The sequence below is a fragment of the Anabrus simplex genome, chromosome 1 (assembly GCF_040414725.1).
Source record: "Anabrus simplex isolate iqAnaSimp1 chromosome 1, ASM4041472v1, whole genome shotgun sequence".
Classification (NCBI taxonomy): Eukaryota; Metazoa; Arthropoda; class Insecta; order Orthoptera; family Tettigoniidae; genus Anabrus; species Anabrus simplex.
Window position 1 is genome coordinate 716316768 of NC_090265.1, and position 23296 is coordinate 716340063.

The 23296-nt window shown below is 40.2% G+C and overlaps 1 protein-coding gene across 1 annotated transcript in view; it reads right to left on the minus strand.

Annotated features, from left to right (window-relative positions):
* Positions 1–22102, minus strand: part of Spx (Spliceosomal protein on the X) — a 33208-nt gene extending 11106 nt beyond the window's left edge. The window contains exons 1-5 of the mRNA XM_067136037.2: positions 21841–22102; positions 21476–21559; positions 21244–21389; positions 19653–19781; positions 10828–11578 (exon numbers count right to left, since the gene is read on the minus strand). Coding sequence (XP_066992138.1) covers positions 10828–11578; positions 19653–19781; positions 21244–21389; positions 21476–21559; positions 21841–21874 — 1144 coding nt within the window. The 5' untranslated portion in view covers positions 21875–22102. The remainder of the gene's footprint in view (positions 1–10827; positions 11579–19652; positions 19782–21243; positions 21390–21475; positions 21560–21840) is intronic.
* Between the last annotated feature and the right edge of the window lie 1194 nt (positions 22103–23296).

A 23296-nucleotide genomic window follows, 5' to 3' on the forward strand; every position in this document is an offset into this window, starting at 1 on the left:
ATCATATTTAAGTGGATATTTCAGGTGTTATACCAAGAGCATTTGAAAGAAGAATGGATTTTTCTTGTGAGAAAAACTGTGGTTTATTATTTCAACTAGTTCACACTGTGAGCAACACTGAGCCAGGCTGAGTGGCTCAGATGGTTGAGGCGCCAGACTTCTGACCCCAATTCGGCAGGTTCAATCCTGGCTCAGTCTGGTGGTATTTGAATGTGCTCAAATACACAGTGTTCACACAGAGACCCACTGACCCATTAGTCAGTTTTAAATAGGCATGGTAGCAAACTGCGTACGTTGTTCAATCCATCATGAACGGAAATTATACATTATGCACATATACGCTAAAATAGGTACAGTAAAATTTTGTCATACATGAAGAGATGAAGAAAATAAGGCCGGGCAGTGGTGATATGCCTGGACAGAAGTCTACACACACCGATGAAAGCTATCAACAAAACAGAGTAAAACGCATCAGTTTTGACTTGAACATTGAGAAGTGAACACAGTTACGAGCCTTTTTTATTTTAGAAGTGATACTGGTGATTTAAGATGGAATCGGGAAAATTAGGAAGGAAACTACAATTAAAGAACTAAAAATAATAGTAACTCTGCATGAAGAAGGCAAATCATACGCCGAAATTGCACAATCATTAAACAAAGCAGATACACAGTGTGTTAAGAAGTACTACAAAACTTCAAATATATTGATGAATAAAGAGAGAAGTGGACGTCCCTGTAAGCTCACTGTGAGAGAAGAGAAGACGGTAATTAGGACAGTGAAAAAGAGCCGGAAAATATCATCTTCCGAAATTGCAGCAGATGTTCAGGAATACCATGGTAAACAGATACATCCTAAGACCATTCACAGAACTCTTCATAGAGCTAGATATCATGCCCAAAGTCCCAGGAGGAAGTCATTTACCAACCCAGTGAACAAAAAGAAGAGATTGGCATTTGGTCAAGAGTACATAATGAAGGATGAAGACTTCTGGAAAGAAGTTCTTTTTTCAGATGAAACAAATTAAACATTTTTCACCATGAAGGAAGAATGTCAGTGTGGAGGAAAATGAATACAGAGTTTGAAACAGCCAACCTCCGGGCTACAGTTTAACACGGTGGTGGAGGTGTTGTGGTGTGCGGGTGCATGGCGGCTTCAAGTGTTGGGGACCTAGTGTTTACAGATGGAACAATGGACCAGCATGTTTATTTCAATATTTTGAAAAAAAAAAAATACGACATAGTACCGAAAAAACTGGGTCTACAGGCTAATTATTACTTTCAGCAGAACAACGACCTGAACCATACTGCTAATAAAGTTCGTTATTGGACTGTTCATAATACATCTCATATCCTGAAAAGCCCTTCCTAGTTCCCTGACCTTAACCCCACTGAATATCTATGGGATGAACTCGAACAAGTCAGAAAGCACCACATATCCAGCAAAAACCAGCTGAAAGAATTGCTTCTGCAAGAATCGAATACTATTAGTGAAGAAGTCACAAGAAAGTCTCCGAAAACGTTAGTGGGACATAAAGCCATTATTATTACAGTAGACTCCCTCTAGTTTGGCTTCGGTCAGTTCGGCCGCCAGAAAGTCCGGCTGGCACCAGTCCATGAATAAAGAGGGAAAAAAAGTGTCATGCTGAGGGAAGAGCGACTTATATTGAGCAGCAGACAGAAGCAACAGAAGTTGACCTAATGTTTATAAAGAAGTGGCATTATTTTGCTTAAGAAAAAAAAAAAAAAAGCAATTGACACAAAGAAACAGAATAAGATAGGTGTTTAATTTCTGAATTCTGCAGAGTTTATGACACAATACTACAACCTGTGTTCCTTTTGTTTATGACATTTTATGATGTTTATACAAAGTGTTAGTGTACCTTCATGAATTAAATTCTAAGTTTTTGTAATATGTCCTGTGTTTAATTTTCCAACACGACTGTTTATCTCTCATCGGGAGTGAAACTTCAAGTGTATGGAGACATCATAAAGACATCAACTTATTTCGGATGAGTACACTTGGTAAAGACACATTAATACTACTTGCCTTATTATTGGTTTTTTATTCATATACTGTATTTCAATTAAGCTAAATACTGGTATTTATAGCATATTGTCAGTTAGTCCGGCCTAGAGTCTGGTCCCGAAATGGCCGAACTAGAGGGAGTGGTTACGTGCTGAAACACAGACATCCAACCATTCCCAAGCTGCCATTCATATCAATTTATATCGGTAGAGCGTGATCTCGAAACCTAGTTGCCAACTAATATTTACATTCACCACGTGGTTAACCTATCTCACGCAGGCCTGGTTTCTCCAACTGTATGTTAAATTTTACTTAACAAATGTTAACTAACAATTGTTATTAATTTAACACTTTGTTTAAAAGTGCCCTGTTTCACGAACACATTTCCAACATTTGTTACGAAATAATTGTTAAAGACAAATTAACACATTTCAGTGAGATTTCTGAACGCATTTGGCAGTGAGCGTCTTTTGTTTTACATAAAGTGCTCCTAGTGGTGTGTTGAAGTAGTATTTTGTTACACAGACACATGGTTGACATTATTATACGATTATTACAGGATTCTACACATTTTCTTGCACTCGTAAACATAGTCGCCTACAATTACATGAAAAGTGTCTCAAGCACCGAGCTTCAATGTACCGGTGGGGAGACACTCAATGGTAACTCGTGTATAAGGGTTTAATTCAAAACGCTTTCGTTTTCGAAAAAAATGAGGTCAGATGTCATTATACAGAATCCGCTTCGGACAAAGAGGAGGTGATAGAACAAATTTTACTTAAACATGTCACATCCGCAACCTAATAACTTCTGAAAAAATTGATGAATCCCCGAATCCAATGCAAGGCATATATACTTCGGAGTTACATCACAGCGGAGCGGAGTGGTGGCCAAGTGGTCACCGTATTTGTCTGCGAACCTCGTAACGCGAATTCGAGTCTCGTCGCAGCTATGATTTTTGTACAAAATAAATTAATATGTCCGCCTCTGTGGCGTAGTGGTTAGTGTGATTAGTTGCCACCCCTGGAGGCCCGGAATGGATTCCCGGCTCTGCCACGAAATTTGAAGAGAGGTACGAGGGCTGGAACGGGGTCCACTTAGCCTCCAGAGGTCAATTGATTAGAGGTGGGTTCGATTCCCACCTCAGCCATCCCGGAAGTAGTTTTCCGTGGTTTCCCACTTCTCCTCCTAACTTAAGGCCATGGCCGCTTCCTTTCCTCTCCCTTCCAATCTTCCCATCCCCCAGCAAGGCCCCTGTTCAGCATAGCAGGTGAGGCCACCTGGGCGAAGTACTGGTCATCCTCCCCAGTTGTATCCCCGACACAGTCTGAAGCTCCAGGACACTGGAGGGTAAACAGATAAATAAGAATAAGAAGATGATTAAATTAATATTTGAGGGAACGTTAAGATAAAAATTGGAACAAAAATATTACAGAAATTGCAGTACAGTTTATTTTCTACCTGAAATTAATATAGGCCTAAACGTTCTCACAGTTACTGCTGGATCTCTTTCTATATATATCTGGATCTATTTCTATTAATTTTAGGTAGAAAATAAAGTTCCACTGCAATTTGATTATTCATTTTATTCACATTTTACCTTCACATTCCCTGAAACAATGATTTCATTTGTATTGAAAATGTATGTCTATGGCTCGACTCGAACTCACGTTGTCGCGGTTAGGAGACAAGTGCGATGACCACTTGTCGGGGTTGCAACTCTTCAAATATATAGATGTTGTGTTAGAATCGGGGGATTCGTACATTTTTCGGAAATTATTAGGTTGCAGACCTGACAAGTTTGAGTAAAATATGTTCGCATTTTAGTGTTCTATCACCTCCATGTGGTCCGAAGTGGATCCTCCCTCATGATATTTGTCCTCATTGTTGGAAACTCTAACGTATTTTCAATATCGTCTAGTATCTTGTTCGTTATGGCTTTGGTAATTAGAAATATATCTTCTGAAAACCCTAGAAAGTAGTTATTTTTTAGTATGGGTCATCCTTTACCTTCTCAGCTTATAAATAGTCTTCATACAGCAGTAAAGCTTCAAACTTACGTCTTATACAGTGAAACCTCGATTCTCCGTTTTTCGAGGGACCATGAAAATAAAACGTACAACACGGGAAAACGGAAAATCCGGGAATGAATGAAAACCATCAACAATTTGGCTAAACATCACAAAAATGAAATATGTATAATTATAATCTTACAAAACTCCTAAACCAAACCAAACTACAGCCCCAGTGGGACTTTGCCTGCCAAGCGACCGCTGCTCAGCCCGAAGGACTCCAGATTACGAGGTGCGCATGGTCAGTGCGACGAATCCTCTCGGCCGATATTCTTGGCTCTGTAGATCGGGGTCGCCATCTCACCATTAGATAGCTCCACAATTAAAGGTAATCACGTAGGCTGAGTGGACCTGGAACCAGACTTATATCCAGGTAAAATTGTCTGACCTGGTCGCAATCGAACCCAGGCCTCTGGATGAGAGGCGGGCATGTTAGACCACGAAACCGCATTAATTACCAGTACGCGAGTTCAAAATCTCGATACTTTATATTCAATTTTACAGGGGAATCTTCGTCAGTTTCCCGTGAAAACTTCTTTCAGTTCAGTGACTTTGATTAGGCTAGCCAAACTCTTCGAAAAATCTAATAACGCCAAGCCAAACGACAATCGACCACAAGTAGTTTTTAATTCTCTCATCTAATAAAATAAAGCACGTTAGATACGAAAGCACCCAAAATGAATGTGAAATCCGTTCATTTCTTAATCTTTCATTGTAATTTGGTCTCCGGTATACTACTGTTCGTAGTCAGTTTCTGGAAATCTCGTACCGCGCAAATTAGGTCTACGTCGACTTTTAAAGGTTATGTTGAACTCGAAAACATGGTTTCGAATGTAAGTATCGATTCTTAAAAGTTCTCGAATGCATTATATTCAATTCTGCGCGTCACAAATCCAATCAAATTGGAAAGATAAAAGAAATATCAAAACTTCAGAAATTACGGTTATTCGTGACCGAACTACTTCACTCATTCACACTCTTTACTGTGAACCGTTCAAATGAAGTAGTTCGTTCATGAAGTAGTTCATGAAGTAATCAAGCCTAATGAAGCTGCTTAGTATGTCGTTCAGCAGTGACTTCGTTCACAGTATCTCACTCACTCACTCACTCAATAAAGCTTCATAATACTTAATAATATTACCAACAGATGGCAGAGCTATGTAATTATGGGCGAAATAGCTTGCTTGCTTACAGCATCTAGAATTCTAGATGATGGTTGATAGGGACAGGGGAAAAGATAAAGATATACCGGTAACGAAGGAAATATATTTAAATATATTTAATCTAGGGTCATCTTATTCGCATGATGCACTCAACAGTGTATTTATCTGCCACGTGATACCTGTTTTAGCTGTACTCTGGCAGAAAACACCAGGGTTACCAACGTTATTCATCATAATATTTTTCCTCTTAAAATACAATCCGAAATAGAATGAATATTACTACCACTGCCATAAATATATATTTATCTATCCTGATGAATCTTTCATATAGTTATCCTCCTGTGGGCGGGGGCGGTAGAATAACACCCACGGTATCCCCCTGCCTGTCATAAGAGGCGACTAGAAGGGGCCCCAGGGTCTCTGAACTTTGTAGCATGGATTAGCGACTACGGGACCCTTAGCTGAGTTCTGGCATTGCTTCCACTTACTTGTGCCAGGCTCCTCACTTTCATCCACCCTATCCGACCTCCCTTGGTCAACTCGTGTTCTTTTCTGACCCCCACGTTATTAGCACTCGAGGCCTAGGGAGTCCTTCATTTTCACGCCCTTCGTGGCCTTTGTCTTCCTTTGGCCGATACCTTCATTTTTCGAAGTGTCGGATCCCTTCAGTTTTTTCTCTCTGATTAGTTTTAATAGAGGATGGTTGCCTAGTTGTACTTCCTCTTAAAACAATAATCACCATCACCTTTTATATAGTGTGCTGTCACTAACAAGTAGCTCTTTTTTAATTGAAGTTCGCCCATCCATTGTCAATACAACCGCTTCTGCAGACGACATTGCAAGCATAACACAAGCCTGCGAAGTGTTGAAAGTTTTCAAAGATTGTACTGAGAAAATGAGCAGTGAAAGACTGGTCACTGCGTCAAAAGTTATACTCCTCATTCGGTCATTGAAAAGATGGTGTAGCAGATTCATCAATAACTCTGAAATTCGTGGTGATATGAAACAGATGGCCGAGAAGCTAGTGGAAGAGCTAAATCGTCATACTTAAAGCACCCTCTATAGGAGAGACGATTCCAGCTTCAGGTCTTTAAAAATGATATAAAGTCCGCTCATTTTGATTTATTATTTAATTAGTCTATTCCCCAAGTGCAGTTTTAATTAATTAAGTGTTGTGTATGAGATGAACACTCCTGCAAGGAAGATCTTCTTTCGGCTGTGGATTCAGCGCACTTTTTCCTTCCAGATTCACAAGGCAAGCATTTTATTTGCATGTCTGCTGTGCTCACTCTGTCGGATTGTCAGTGTCTTCGTAGGCTATATATCTTTAATGGTGTAATAACACAGTTGAGAGGTAGGATGGGACTAAGGACAAAATGAATGACGTAGCTAGACTCAGAGGAGGGAAGAGAGAGAGTGAGCGAGCGACAGACAAATCGAATGAGTTGTGAATGATATGAAGTTTTTGAATGGTGAATGATGTGAAGTGTGAGAACTGTGAAGTGTTTGAACTAATAGTTCATTGAAATTGAGTGGTTAGTTCACACTTCATATGAGTGAAGCGTTCATTTTGAACGACTCATTCACGTGCTACCCATCACTATTGAGGTCATCTGGAAAGCGCGCTCGCTGCACATGTCATTGCGAGTTTGAAATTATCCATTTAAAATGTAACGTGCGCAAATAAAACGACTGCGGTTTTTGGTATTTTAACACGAAAACGTAAAATTCCCAGTCTTACATTAGGACCTAAACAGTAATAGGCAATTCCAAGACCTCCCATGGCTTTCTTTTTTTTAAAATTACATGTAGGTGCAACATGTGTTTTGGTCTCGCTAACATAATCATGTACGATAATATCAAAAATACTGAATTTGTGTTAAGAAGCAGTTTCGATTCCTGCCTGAAAGCCCAGTTACTCTGCAGTGCCCTGAGCAAAGTGCCAAAAACCTCTTCGGCAGTACGATCGAAAAAAGTAAAAATATAAACATCTAACCCTGGACGTAATATGGACGTTTTATAAGTGCGAACGTTTGACGAAACTCGTTCCGTCTTCAAGCAGAGCTGTCGAAATGCGCCGTGTCTCCTTGCAATTGTTGTCGCCACTCTCTGCTTTATGATTTTCCGAGATTCTCTAAACAATACCACCCGAATGCGATGCTAAGATGGTCCCTTATGCAAGTTCACCGCCGATCGCTTTTCCAGTACCGGTACAGTACTTGCTTTAATTATCGCAGTGACGGGGCGTTAACGCCAAGATCCATAAATATGCCATAGCCGTCCTTTTGTGAGATACAGTTTATTAAAAAACGATTGATCGAGGATTTAGCGTTGATGGGACTGGAATTTCTGGACGGTTGATCCGGGAAATCGTTTCTTCGAGGAACGGATAATGCGGGACTATTACAACGTGATTTAATTACGATGCTCGCGGGACCACGTAATTTGAACGCATATTCCGGGAAAACGTATTTTCCGGGAACGGATAATCGAGGTTCCACTGTACATGCCTCCATTTTGAAATTTTAGCAGTTGTTAAGAGGTTTAACACAGGGCTGCTGCCAGGTTAATTTACACAAGTATTAACATTTGTTAGAGTTAACAATTCTTGATGAGACGACCATTTTGTTAAATTATGTGTTAAGTCTCCTTAACAGCTGAGTTAACACTTAACATTCGTTGAAGAAACCGGGCCTCAGCGTGTATGGTATCCAGTACGGTTCAGGATCTTTTCCATTTTTCTGCAGCAATTAGTGTGTTTTTCATATTAGTCTTTATCTCTCTAGTATAGTACAGTACAGCGTAGTTTACAGTTCAGCATAACATTAAGTTAGTACAATACAGGTTTAATTGTTCATAGAATAAAAATAGCTGTAGTTTTATTTACGTTCATGTATTGGTTAGTGTACTTAGTTCGTCATGTTTACCATGTCTCGGTGTAGTTTGGGAAAGACAAGTGGCAGGAAATCGAGAGGTGTGGGACAAGGCACCGCCCTTGACAAGTCAAGCTCATGAAATTGTGTCTAACGTGCGCAAGTACTTTAAGAAAGAAAAGGAGAATTGTGCTATATTGCTTCCTTTATCACAAGCCGTACAGAGAACTGCCAACACAACCAAAGTAAGTAAATGCATAGTAGTCGCAGTTGGAAAGGATAAAATACCACGCTGAGGAACAATCTCCTGGATCCCCTAAGTTGAATCCCCGGGTAAAAAAAGGAATCAAGCTAAACCAGTGATGAACTTGGACAGTTTCCATAAAGATACCACTTGTCGGCATATATATGAATACCACCGCACAAAAGACTACCATACTCTTACGAAACTATGAGAGTCTCTGGGAGAAAGGGGAAGCAAGACTTCACTGAATGTTGCGGTAAAGGAATAGGGATTCCGATACAAAAACTTAAACGGCCAGCGAGTATTAATGGAGAGAAATGTTTGTGATGTGGCGTTGCCGGTTCTTAAAGGACATTAAGAATGAAAAGTTTGATTTGATTGTGTGACTGGATGAAACATAGATCGATGCAATCCATAACGTAGGAAATGGCTGGACAAATGATTCTGTGGAAGGTACAATGGCAGTGCCCACTGGAAAGGGGAGGATGAATTATTCTGCTATATGCCAGTACCGCAAATGGATCCGTACCTAACTGTTTATATGTACTGAGATCTAAGAAGACTGGCAATTACCACGAGGAGATGAATAGTGTTAATTTTTAGAATTGGTTTGGATACACGTTACTGAGTAACCTGCCTGAAAATCGTACAATAATAATGGACAACGCCCCCTACGATTCCATAATTCAGAACAAGGCTCTGACAATGGCAGCAAAGAAGTAGATTCTTGCTGAGTGGTTAAGGAGGCACAACATTCCTGTGTGGGGCGACATAAGAAAGGTGAACTGTTGGAGCTTGTGAAAGAAAACACACCACAATTTTCACTGTATGATGTGGACGAAATTGCAAGACATCATGGACATAAAGTTTTCAACTTCCACCTCATCATTGCTATTTTAATGCAATAGAGAAAATTTGGGGCTCAGATTAAGGGATACTTTGCAACCAAAAATAAGCAGTTTACAGTACCCGAGGTGGAAAACCTGTCAGCCGAAGCTGTGGTGAATGCCAGTGCCGATGACTGGAAGAAAGCTGTGCTCAGTACACAAAGAGTAATACATAAGGCGTGGGGAAAATGAAGATGAAGTGGAAAGCTGCATCGACAGTTTAATAATATCTTTGGGAGCTGGTGATAGTGACAGTGATTCATTGTTGGAGGGTTCCAGTGTCCCTTCGTAGGCCATGAACGCCTTCCTGTGCCAGCCTTTAGCGGTGAGTGATGTGTTATTTCCTCATTCTCTTTTATTCTTAATTATACATTCTGTTTTAAGTGCTGGATTTTGTTAGTAAGTGTAGTTTTTGTGAATTTGTTTTCAATCCAAATTCATTAGCTTTCCTGAGTACGGTATTACATTTTACAAGGGCTATTTACCACGGTCTTATTATATCAGCCGTTCTCATGGCAGTAGCGCGCTGGCAACAGAGGAAAGGCGATCCTCATGTGTTTTGCGAAACGTCAATTTATAAGTAAAGCCATGAATTATTCTGCTATATGCCAGTACCGCAAATGGATCTGTACCTAACTGTTTATATGTACTGAGATCTAAGAAGACTGGCAATTACCACGAGGAGATGAATAGTGTTAATTTTTAGAATTGGTTTGGATACACCCTTTATAACCTTTATAACCCTTTATAACCACATATCCCGATTTGCACAAAATGAATCCCATTTTAAAACAGGTCTTCAATCTTATATCATCCTTGCCCCACGTCCAAGATCTCCCTAAAAGCCCCAAAGTCACATTCCGACATTCACGAAACCTCAAAAAACTTTCTCACTCACTATAAACCACACCAAAACCTGCCATCTTTATAGACCCAGCACCACTTTCACCAGCGGCATCATCACAACTGCATCTCATCCAACATCATCTACCAGCTTCAATGCAGATCATACCCTTCTTCATTGGTTTAACTAGCAACGCTAACCAAATGAATATGCGATCACTGCAGAACCTGCAAAATCAATAACATGGATCTTCCTGTCCCTATTTTCAGACCCAGCACCATCAAAACCCTTTCAATGATTGTTTCACTGTTTAAATTCTTAAACATTTACTTCCACCTGTCCACCCACCGTCTTGCCCTTAAGAGATTGTGAAGCTGGACATCAAATGGTCCTCGGATCGGGGGAAACTTCCATCCTTAATGTTAGATAACCGCTCCTTCTTTCCATTCACTTAAATAGCCTATCTTTCCTCCCACCTCACAACCGCAAATAATGGTCAACAATGATCACTACCATTTTTATTCAATCCTTCTCTGATAAAGCCTGCGGCCAAAATACTTGATTCATTGTTTCTTTTTTTTGTACGTACTATATCCACGCATGCTCACACGGTAAGTTGCTACTCTCCAACAGTTTTCTACATGTATATTTATTGTTAACCTGTTGTAATTCAATTCTCTGTTATTAACTTCACTAAGAACCTCAACTATATACTCACCATGAGGTGGAGGAGGCGGAGGATAAGTGCCAGGAGGAAACTGGCCTTGAGGTGGTGGTGGAGGCGGAAACTGCCCTCCCTGCCATGGAGGAGGCAACATTCTTGGTGGAGGCGGTGGTCCTCCTTGTGGAGGAGGAGGCATTGGAGGCATAGGTCCCATGGGAGGCTGTTGTGGAGGTTGCTGTTGAGGCATCTGCTGTGGGGTCGATGTGGGTGGCATGGGAGGGAGTGGAGGAGGAGCTCGAGCCATAGGAGGAGGGGGCACTCCAGGAGGAAGTGGAGGAGGATGACCCATTGCCTGCGGAGGAAGAGGTGGGGGAGGGATACCTGGAGGCAGACCCATTGGAGGTGGTGGAATGCCGGCAGGAGGTGGAACGGGAGGTGGAGGAGGAGGATGCATTCCTGGAGTGGGAGGTGGTGGAGGAACCATTCCCAGCATGGATACTGGAGGAGGAGGTGGCACAAGAGCCGAGGGAGGTTGAGGGAGAGGAGCGGGAGGAGGTGCATCTGCAAAGAGCTGGTGAGGACGATCTGCCTGTGAGAGCGGGTTCTGAGCTGCCAATAACCGCTCTGCTGCCGAGCCATGGCGTTCTCCTTTGGCATCCTTCTTGAAAGCATATGACACAGAGATGGGACGATTGCACAAGTACTGTCCGTTCATTGCTTCAATGGCTGCATCTGATGCATCAAAGCTAGCAAAATTGATGAAAGCAAATCCTTTGGAATTTCCTGTTTCTGGATCATGCATAATCTGAAAATAAGAACAAATTAATTAAATTACCAGAAATAAAAAGTATAAGGAGAATGTCTACAACTCATCAATATATCCCCATCTAGATATTTTACACAAAGAAAATTATCCTTCTCCTCACCAAAATAAAACACAAAGCATAATTTAAACCATGATGCAATCAATTCACAATGTTTATTTGACCACAATTTGAAAATGTATTATTGGAAGCAAAAATCTAAATTTCAATCTGAGACAAATGATATTATAGGGGCTGTCCAGAGGTCTGGGCACAGAGCACTCAACATGTAAGCCAACATCAAGGGCCATTTTCTCCAAATCGAGTTAAACCTGGTACAAATTAAACCTGTTTAATTTCTGTACCTAGTTTAAACCTGCATCCTTTTTCTCCACCAATTTATGACACTTGTTTAGTTTAAACGACAGCTCGCCCATTTGAACTAATGATGTCAAGTCTATGCTAACATTGGCTGCACTGAATAGTCAAAGGTATGGTCGATTGGAATTGACCAATCAGAGCCAATTAATTCAATGACCGACATTTTTGTATTACTATCAGCTGATTGTGGTGAATTAATGCTATCATAGGTAGTAAATAAAGGAGAAATTCAGCAGGATATTAGCTTTACTGATAAATAAATTGTTTACATTTGTGTGAAGTGTTGTGTGGTATAATTTTACCCATTGTTGTCTACAATTTCTTGGAAAGCACTTCTTTTCTTATTTTTCTCTAACATGCTTTCCCATAAACAAGTACTGTGGGCCTAATACATGTTTTTTTAAAGTCTGTATTATCTTACGGAACACATGAAAACATTGAAATATAAAAATCCTGGTCTTTTAGCAATATTCATTTCCTCGAAAATCAACATATATGTGAATTTCAAGTAAACAAATTCCAAGCATGCTCAGGACCTATGTCCTATTAAAATCCATCGCCCTCGGCCAGGATCAATCTCACAAACCTCGGATCCTGCAGACAGACCACCGAGGATGTATTATTTGGAGATGTACAAGGGTAATCCCAAAAATAAGGTCTCCTATTTTTTAAAATACAGAACTCTGTTTGTGTGGCTGTTGGTCACAATATTGTGCAGTGTTTCCCGCGCTCACATATAAACATGCGCACGCCGCACTGAGGCACTCAGTCTTGGCTTGGCAGCCGTTGAGAATGGAGCTCCCGTTGTATGTTACCGTCAAGTGCGAAGTGCGCACAGTTATTCGGTTTTTGAACGCAAGAGGTACTGAACCAATTGAAATCCATCACCAATTGACGGAAGTGTATGGCGAGTCATGCATGGATGTCAAAAACGTTTGTAAGTGATGTAGAGAGTTTGCAGCCGGCCGCACTGAAATTCACGACGAACGAATAAAGGAGCAGGAGGCCATCAATTTCCATCAAGACAGTCGTAAAGGTTGAGCAAATCATGCGTGAAGTTCGGCGGATCACCCTGGATGATCTCTGCACTTTGGTTCCTGAGGTTTCCTGAAGCACCACTCACAACTTCCTGAACAGCATGGCGGCGAGCTGGTATGATATTGGCATACAAAAACTGTCACAGTACCTACAAAAATGCATCAACTGAAATAGTGATTATGTAGAAAAATAGCTAAATGTTCAAGCTGTAAACTGATGTAAACCATTGTAGAAATGAACAGGTCTGTGTATTTATAAAATAATAGGAGATCTTATTTTTTGGATTACCTTTCTATTACTTGATTTTATACTTGTTTATAACATAACCTAGTTCGCAGTATGTGGTACTGTATGCATAATACTCTTTTCCCTGTAGCATTAATATTTCTATTGCTGGTATGTTGACAATAGTTACGATGAAACATTCTTCACTATAATTTGTTTTATTACTAGTTTACTAGCAAGCATGAAACACTATTATTTTTTGATCCCATAAATATTTATTGAGTATAGGTTATATTTTCTTAAGAGCAGTTGCCTTAAATATGACAAAATAAACACACATTATGTAAGGCGTGTTATATTTGATCAGTTTCCAAAAATCCTGATCACTCAAAAATAAAGCTGTGGTACTCTATTCAATCTCCAGCAATGTAGTTTTCATAATTTCAGTAATTTCTCCACTGAGTGGAACTCATTCAATCTACAGCATCACAGTTATTCGACATTTTCTAAGTGCAACCTGTCAAGAATACGTTGGAAGAACTTGGGAAAGTATCAGATTGGTTATCTGAGAGTGATCACAGTCAGGATATTTAAATATTTCGTTAAACTTCAGTGCTGCAAATGACAAGAATGTTTCTGCGATATTTTCCTTGCACAGTTTATTTTGTGCTCCGTCTGTCTGTTAGGTCATCAGCCCAGAAGCTGGTTGTATCCTCAAATAGCACTACCAAAGGCTATGCGGTTACATATTACATCACATGTAATAAAACCGCAACAACCGATGGCGACGCCAAAATGAGGCGTACTAGGCAAGATGAGGAGTATAGTAGTAAATGTATTATAAATGTAAGGAATTTACTCAAGGGAAAGGCAAATTTTCTTGAGATATACCGTAAAGCTCCCTGATCTTGATGCTTACTTAAACATTGTAAAGCGCTGTTGCTAGCACAAGAAGATAAGCAGGGTGTACATGTGATCTAGATTTCAATAATTTTGCTAATGGACTTCTTCTTGAAGCTGGACTCTTTATAACCGCATGCCCTTCCTGACGTCAATTACATCAGGGGAGATGATGAGATGAAATTAATGGCGTGATATATGATAGTATGAAGGGGGTGCTATGTTGAGTGGTTCAGACGGTTGAGGCGCTGGCCTTCTGAACCCAACTTGGTAGGTTCGATCCTGGCTCAGTCGGGTGGTATTTGAAGGTGCTCAAATACGTCAGCCTTGTGTCAATAGATTTATTGGCACGTAAAACAACTTATGTGGGACAAAATTCCGACACCTCGGCGTCTCCAAAAACGGTCAAAAGTAGTTAGTGAGACGTAGAAACAATAACATTATTATTATTAGGAATAGGGAGGGTAAGGCCCGGTGTCGATATAGCCCACTGCTATCCAAACAGCACCGAGGGGTTTACTCGGCTTAACGTTGCCATCCGACGAACGAATCACCATCAACAGTGTCAATGCCCCCACTCTATACAAACACGGCACCAATGTTTGGGATTGAATCCAGGCTTTTGGCACGCAATCTAGTGATTAGAAATTGTATATCACCACCTCTCTTACCGGGCCGGCCAACATTCTGATGGTAAAAATATTTTCGACCAATTGGATTCGAACTGACTCGACGCTTCAACGATCAAAGCCATCAGACCAGGCACAAACATGGGACATATTACATCATTTATGTAGGAATATGTTTATGCTTCACATTACAGTATTCATGTCACCAACAGTATTTTATATAATATTGTAAGGAGATTGCAATTTAAGGCCTGTGGTCCCCGATATTAATGAGAAAAATGCCTGCTGCATAATATCTTAAAGCAACCAGAATGATTGCTTCTGGTGAAATAGCATTTTTTCATGCAGTTGACGTTTCTTCTTAACCTCACTTGCACATCAAAATTATTTCCTATGTAACTAAAGACTTCAATAAATTCTTCCATTTTTCTAATGCTAATACTGCATTCTAATTTTAGTACATTTTCTATTTAAGTGCTGCAGTACTGGTACTCAAAACTAACCCTTCTACTAGGAAAACCACAGATACGCCAATATAATGTCAAGAAGGTTGAATATAAACAGAAATTTAAACCTACAATATAGAAGGTGGTTTAACTTTGAACTTTTTTTTTTTTTTTTTTTGCCATTTGTTACGTTGCACCGACACAGATGGGTCTTAAAGGTGACGATGGGAAAGGAAAGGTCTAGGAATGGGAAGGAAGCGGGTGGACTTCAGTAAAGTACAGCCCCAGTATTTACCAGGTGTGAAAATGGGAAACCAAGAAAACCATCTTCAGGGCTGCCGACAGTGGGGGTCGAACCCACTATCTCCCGGATGCAAGCTCACAGCTGTGCAACCCTAACCGCATGGCCAACTTGCCCAGTGAACCAAGTTTAAACTTGAAACAAAGTTTAAACCAATGTGGGGAAAATGAATGTTAGTTTAAACTCAGAATTAAACCAGATTAAAATAAACCTAGTTTAAACTCATTTGGAGTAAACGGCCCTAAAAGTCATAATGATGTACCTACAGTTAAGGTTCGCTGAGATGTTTTATACACTACAATGGCACAATTTAGATTATAATAAAGATACAAAATGCAGTCTCACTCTATTGATTTAAATTCATCAAGTGGCTCAGAACAATTTACGGGAATGTTTTACAACAAACAAACCGGCCACTATAATAAAAAATTAAATTCCTATAAGGAAATTTTAATTTCAATGATTGAAAATATTGCATCAAATTCTCTCCCCCATATAAATAACTTAAGAGTTTTGACCCAATGAGTAACGGTTAGCACTATTAGCTGCCGACCTCAGATGCCCGGATTCAAATCCAGTACTGCCTAATATTTAAGGATGGCAGGAGGGGTGGTGTGTGGTTAAAATGATACATGCTACTCACTTCCATTGGAGGGTGTCTGAAAAGATTTGCACCACCTCGATATGAGAACACGAATTTAGTGTTGTAAGTAAAATATATCTGAGTAAACATTTTTTTCTCTTTTCTTATCTAATATCTAAGAGGAAGAAGAAGAAGCAGCAACATTCATGTGAAACTTTATTTTCCTATTTTTTTTTTAACCAACCCCCATAGAGGTGGAATTTTTCCAAACCTTTATCTTACTTAACATCTACAGTATGATATAAAAGAACAACAATTATGTGAAATTTCAACTAACACAGAACAGTTTCAGAGGAATGAGTATTTTCGTTTTTAGGCTTTAACCCCCATTTCATCCCCTTATGGCTAGAATACGAGGGTAATCCCAAAAAAAAGTCTCCTATTTTTTTAAAATACAGAACTCTGTTCGTGTGAAGAGTATTTCCCGCGCTCGCATATAAACATGCGCACGCTGCGCTGAGGCACTCAGTCTTGGCTTGGCAGCCGTTGAGTATGGAGCTCTCGTTGGATGTTACCGCCAAGTGCGAAGTGTTACAAGTTGTCCATTTCATGACCGTATCGATGTTTAATCAAGAAGTGCGAAGTGTGCGCAGTTATTAGTTTTTTTAAAGCAAAATGTACTGAACCGATTGAAATCCATCGCCAATTGACGGAAGTGTATGGTGAGTCATGCATGAATGTCAAAAATGTTCGTAAGTGGTGTAGAGAGTTTGCAGCTGGTCGGATTGAAATTCACGACGAACAAAGGAGCAGGAGACCGTCAATTTCCATCGAGACAGTCGTGAAGGTTGAGCAAATCATACGTGAAGATCGGCGGATCACCCTGGATGATCACTGCACTTTGGTTCCTGGGGTTTCCAAAAGCGCCGCTCACAGAATTTTAACGGAAAAGTTAAAATACCAGAAGGTGTGCGCAAGATGGGTGCCACGCATGCTGACTGAAGACCACATGCGGCAACGATTTGATTCTTCCTGCGCATCTCTTCAAGGCTTTGCAGCTGAACAGGACAACTTTTTGGACTCAATTGTCACGGGTGATGAAACCTGGGCCTTCTGCTTTACACCTGAGACTAAACAACAATCACGCCAGTGGCGGCATCCCTCTTCGCCAAAGCCGCGGAAATTCAAGCAAACACAGTCTGCCGGTAAAGTCATGACAACTATGTTTTGGGATCAAAAAGGGGTATTGTTGGTCGGTTTTATACCCGCTGGGACTACAATTAATGCCGACAGGTACTGTGAGACCCTGAGAAAACTCAGACAGGCAATTCAGAACCGGGTAAGAGGAATGTTGAGCAAGGGCGTAAACATTCTCCAAGATAACGCTCGCCCGCACGTCGCCCGACAAACCGTTGCTCTCCTGCAACAGTTTCAGTGGAACACCATCAACCACCCACCCTATAGTCCCGACCTGGCGCCCAGAGATTATCACTTGTTCCCTAAGTTGAAAGAACATTTGGCTGGAAAGTGATTCAGCACCGACGACGAGGTGAAAGATGAAGTTCACAACTTCCTGAACAGCATGGCGGCGAGCTGGTATGACACGGGCATACAAAAACTGTCACAGCGTCTACAAAAATGCATAGACCGAAATGGTGATTATGTAGAAAAATAGCTAAATGTTCAAGATGTAAAATGATGTAAACCATTGTAGAAATAAACAGGTCTATGTATTTATAGGAGACCTTATATTTTGGATTACCTTCGTATTTTCAAACCCTTTCATAGTGATGTATAATTCTAATGAATAAATCATTTAAAACTGAATACTTTCTTATGTTAAGAAATTTCTCAGTGAATGCCTTTGCAACACGAACTTTACAACGGCATGAGGGAAACCTAAACTCAAATACTGCAATTCATCTGATGCCTAAACACCAGTTGGCTCAAGTATGGCCACTCCCATACACTGAAACGTGAGCCGAGTAGGTTTCAATCTAATGAAGCTGAAGTTTTGTCCCCGTTGAAAACGTTTCACTTTGATGTGGAGAGTCCTTAATGGCTGGGTTCATGTGACTAACACATTTTTTGTCTCCTTACAGTTGAATAAAGGGCTAGACTTTATTGAGGTGTGTCCATATTTAAATTTCGCTATTGGTTGAAACAAGTACCTTCTTGCAAGTAACGGTCAAACATTACATGTTGACTCACTGGCACCCACCCTCCTGAAGATTTACCACAGGCTATTGTATAGGACTTGACCCAAGTTGCAGAACTCGCAATCTAATCTCACTGATTTGCACGTACAACGACAATGCTTGATATATTGTTCTAAAGAGAAAGGACCAGTGCACCTAGCAACAAGAGTCTCACCTGGGTATGACATCACTAGGAAATGCAATAGTGTTGCCATCTTGAATGTTAAAATCACTATGCTGGTACCTAATAATTAGTGTAGCTCTGGACTGTGGTGCGGTAGCATGTCATGTGAAGTGTCTCTTGATTCACCTCCGTAAGCTCTACAGGTAGACAGTGAGAAATACTCAAGCGCTGAACAATTGGGGAAAATTGTGGTGTGAAAGTGTGAAAAATATCTTTCTTTCCCAATATGTCTTGAAATACGGACAATATATGGCTTCAAAATTACCAAAAAATCGCTCAAGAAGATACAGCGGCTTGACAGACTTCCGAAAGGTCCAAAATCGCCAGTGCCAAGCATCAGGTGTGCCTCAAAATTTAAGATGGCCGAGTGTCATGTGGCGAGTTCTGCGATACTGGAGATCCACTGATCCACTGGTGGAAAATGATTTAAACACTTGTCTTGAAGATATGATTTAAACTCTTGTCCTGAAGATGTGTAAATTTGATGAGAATTAAGAAATAAACAATAACATTTCAAGGCAACACCAAATAGACACTTTATTTCAATGACACCTATCATGTGGTACTTATTCTGTGTGAAAACTTTTGTGACCCCGACTCAGCCCCATTCCATTTTTAGGACCACTTAACGATGCAGAAAAATTTTTTGGAGATGAGACCATGATTAATCCAGTTACCAGTTGGCCATGTCCTTTTTCTTTACGTTGCACCAACACAGATAGGTCTTATGATGATGATGGGATAGGAAAGAGCTAGGAATAGGAAGGAAGCAGCCATGGCCTTAATTAAAGCACAGCCCCAGCATTTGACTGGTGTTAAAATGGACCACCACAGAAAACCATCTTCAGAGCCGCCGACAGTGGGGTTCGAACCCACTATCTCCCAAATGCAAGCTCATAGCAGCACGCCCCTAAACGCACGGCCAACTCGGATGGCAAAGTCGACAAGACAAGAACTAGTACAGGCAAGGCATTTTATGCACTGGTTATGAACTGGTATCAAGCCTGTACAACTTGCTATGGATTATGTACAGAAACAGTACGTGCCAAAGAGACAAGAATTTATACTGTACGTACATTTCATCCCCGTAAAATAAACAGTCTGTGGGAATTGAAACATGTTCAGCAATTCTCTATTACACTTGCAGATGACCTAAACTGGAACAAAGTAAACCAAGATTTTAAGTCTTACCTTGGGAGTCTGTAAAATGACACCAAAAGCCGAGAAGGTATCGTACAAAAGCTTCTCATCCACTTCTGGATCCAAGTTCCCAATAAAGATGTTTGCACCAACATCTAAATTTTTCTGATGAGCAGAGGCCTGAAAAGAAAGAACACACTCCAAATTTATACAGACTCTTTGCATAATCCAGTATCAGAATTGATTATTTTCACTATGCTGGTTATTCGTGGTGGTGGTGGTGATTATTGTTTTAAGAGGAAGTACAACTGGGCAACCATCCTCTATATAACACTAATCAGAGAGAAAAAATGGAAGGGGTCCGACACTTCGAAAAATGAAGATATCGGCCAAAGGAAGACAAGGGCCACGAAGGGCATGAAAATGAAAGACTCCCTAGCCCTCGCAAACCTAATAGCATCGGGGTTGGAAAAGAACAAGAGTTAACCAAGTGAGGTCGGATAGGATAGATGAAAGTGAGGAGCCTGGCACAAGTAAGTGGAAGCAATGCCAGGACTCAGCTAAGGGCCCCGTGGTCACCAACCCACGCTCCAAAGTTCAGAGTCCCTAGGGCCCCTTTAAGTCGCCTCTTACGACAGGCTGACACGAGGGTGCATGAATTTTTCAAGGGTGCGAATGTGTTATATCCTCTGCTACATTAAGGTAAATTCAACAGAAAATTATTGTTGTTCTGTATTGTACACTATTACGTTAGAGATTGCATTTATATGTATTGGAATTTTGCATGGGTTCGTAACGGAATGCATTTGACTTGATTGGTGGGAATAACGTCATGTATCGATTGTATCTCAGCTACCGGTAATGGAAATACTACTGTGTTCTAGAGCAATGGAGAATGGCACATGCTAAATTACATTAAGTTATAAAAGGCAATGTAACTGGGCTGGTGAGTGGGTCTCTGGATGTCGCTGTAAACACATCTATCTTCTACAAGGTATTCCACATAAGATTTGTACTACTTAAAATCCAACATAATGTTATAAAACTACTTAATTTCTACTCAATGATCTTGAAACTGAAATGAAAAGGCGTATGACTTTTAGTGCCGGGAGTCTTCAAGGCCATGTTCGGCTCGCCAGGTGCAGGTCATATTGATATGACGCCCGTAGGCGACGTGCGCGTCGTGATGATGAGGAGGAGGAGGATGATGATGATGATGATGATGATACATACACCCAGCCCCCATGCCAGCGAAATTAACCAATGATGGTTAAAATTCCCGACCCTGGGACCCCTATGACCAAAGGGCAGCACGCTGACCATTTAGCCACGGACCCTGTAGCTAAATGGACCCAACAAATACAGACCAATGGTCCTATCACTAGCTGGATCTAGCAAAGTCACAAGTTGGACCTCAGTTCAGATGCCGTGTGATCCACACCATGTTGCATTCCTAACCTCTCTTTTTCAGGACTCGTTACTAAAGTTTTACCGAAGCCAAAAGGTAGGGATGTAAAGATGGAGCATTAAAGGGTTCCTACATCAATTTACAAACTCTAAAAAAATGAAAAACTCTATGTCAGGGATATCTTCACCTGGCCTCTGTAATAGACAATCAGTGAACGTGGAACCAATACCTTACCTTGTTCACTCTAATGGGTTTTCCATAGAGCTTTATCATGTTCATTATTTTAATAGCATAATCAGCATCTTCTTCTCCCATGAATTCAACAAAACCATAACCTTGATGCATTTGGGTTACACGATCCTTGGGCATGTGAACATTCACTGCAAAAAGGAAAATGAAGATATTTAGAAAAACATACAAGATAAATATGAGGTTAATTGACAGACCGCATAATGGTATTTCTTACCGACAGGACCTGACTGTACAAAAAGTTCCCACATCAAGGCTTCTGAAACTTTTTCGTCCAAACCACCGACGTAAATAGTGGCGTCTGTAATATTACAATACAAAAATTACGAAAGTCACTTAACACATAGTCGCATAACATACAGAACACAGCGTTTGGGACAAGCCAACTGTGAATTATTTTTACATAACAATATCTGGCGCACCCAGGGCACTCAGTACTTGAAAAAAAAAAGCACGAGTTTCAACTAAATGCAAGAATTCTCAAGTTATACTAAAAGTTTATGTCTCGAAACTCAATCAAAACAAACAATTTGAGAATTGTAAACAAACAATTTGAGAAATGTAAACAAGAGTTTTACTTACCCTGATTCCGTTCCGCTATAGGACCAGCAGCCATTGTGTAAGTTTACCGACGAGATAATTAATGAACAAAAACCAAACCGTACGTAAGTTTCTACATCCACATTAGTGTCATTCACAACATAGTGCCATGGTGCGATTAATCAACATCAACATAGCAATCCCTATCGTACCGACTACGTTTTATATTACACACTCCTTGACCAAAACATTCTCACGCGAAGCTCTAATAAGAGGAAACTTATCCATTTGACAGCTGGAGCGATACTAGCACCTCTAGCGGCGAGGAAGAGGCAACTTGCTAGCAGACAACAGGGACCGTATTACCTAATCTCTACTGTATTTTGTATTACCCCTACAGACTTGACTAAACATAACATCTGAACCATTCATGCAAATAATATCCTGACAAGGCTATTCTAATCCTTATGAAATATTGGAGGAGATCAAACAATTTATTTCGATGAGGAGTTCGAGGATAATAACGAAATAATATAATATAATATAATATAATATAATATAATATAATATAATATAATATAATATAATATAATATAATATAAATATAATATAAAATCGCTTCTAGAGGGCAACCGGTTGGAAATTGGTATATATCATCGCGGACTTCTTTGTACAATTCGTACGCTTACACTTGGGATCTATCGTTGATGATTCACGCTGCGTAAGCCAAGAAAGCAAGTGATTTCACGAGCCTCGAAACATATTCAGAAATATAAGTTATTAACACATAATAATGTTCATGTTATCGGTTTTACGTCCTACTATGTGTTTCAGCACCTTCACCACCGGACAAGATCGAACCTGACAAGTTGAGCTAAGAAAGCCAGCGCTCTACCATCTGAGTTGCCACTCAGTCCGGCTATTAGCACATAATGATTTTATAGTGGTGAACAGTGTTCGTGTTGTCAGTATCTAAAGTAGAACCAATGTACTGATTAAAATGCAGTCAACGTATTATGGAAACGTGTGTGGTGCTATACATTGTCCGCACGTAAAAGAACTCCCGTGGGTCAAAATTACGGCACCTTCAGTCTCAGAAAACCGTGAATGTTGTTACTGACACTTAACACAAATAACATTATTATTATTTTGCATAATAAAAAAGACAATCACGACAACAACCATCATAGCCAGTTAGTTTGCTACTGTGATGGCATAACAATACTTCCTCGTCAGCAATGCTTGGCTGTTGATACACTTTGTAATAAACTCTTAAATATGTCCATTATTACAGCTCGTAAGGTAAAAAGGTGTCATATAAATGATTGAATAATAAATATATTCTCTATAATTATGGCTATATGCTAATAGCCGGGCTGAGTAGCAACACAGATGGTAGAGCGCTGGTTTTCTTAGCCCAACTTGGCAGGTTAGACCTTTTGCAAGTAATCAGCTTCATTTTCCGTATCAAATTCTAATCACAGAGAGTTACAATAAT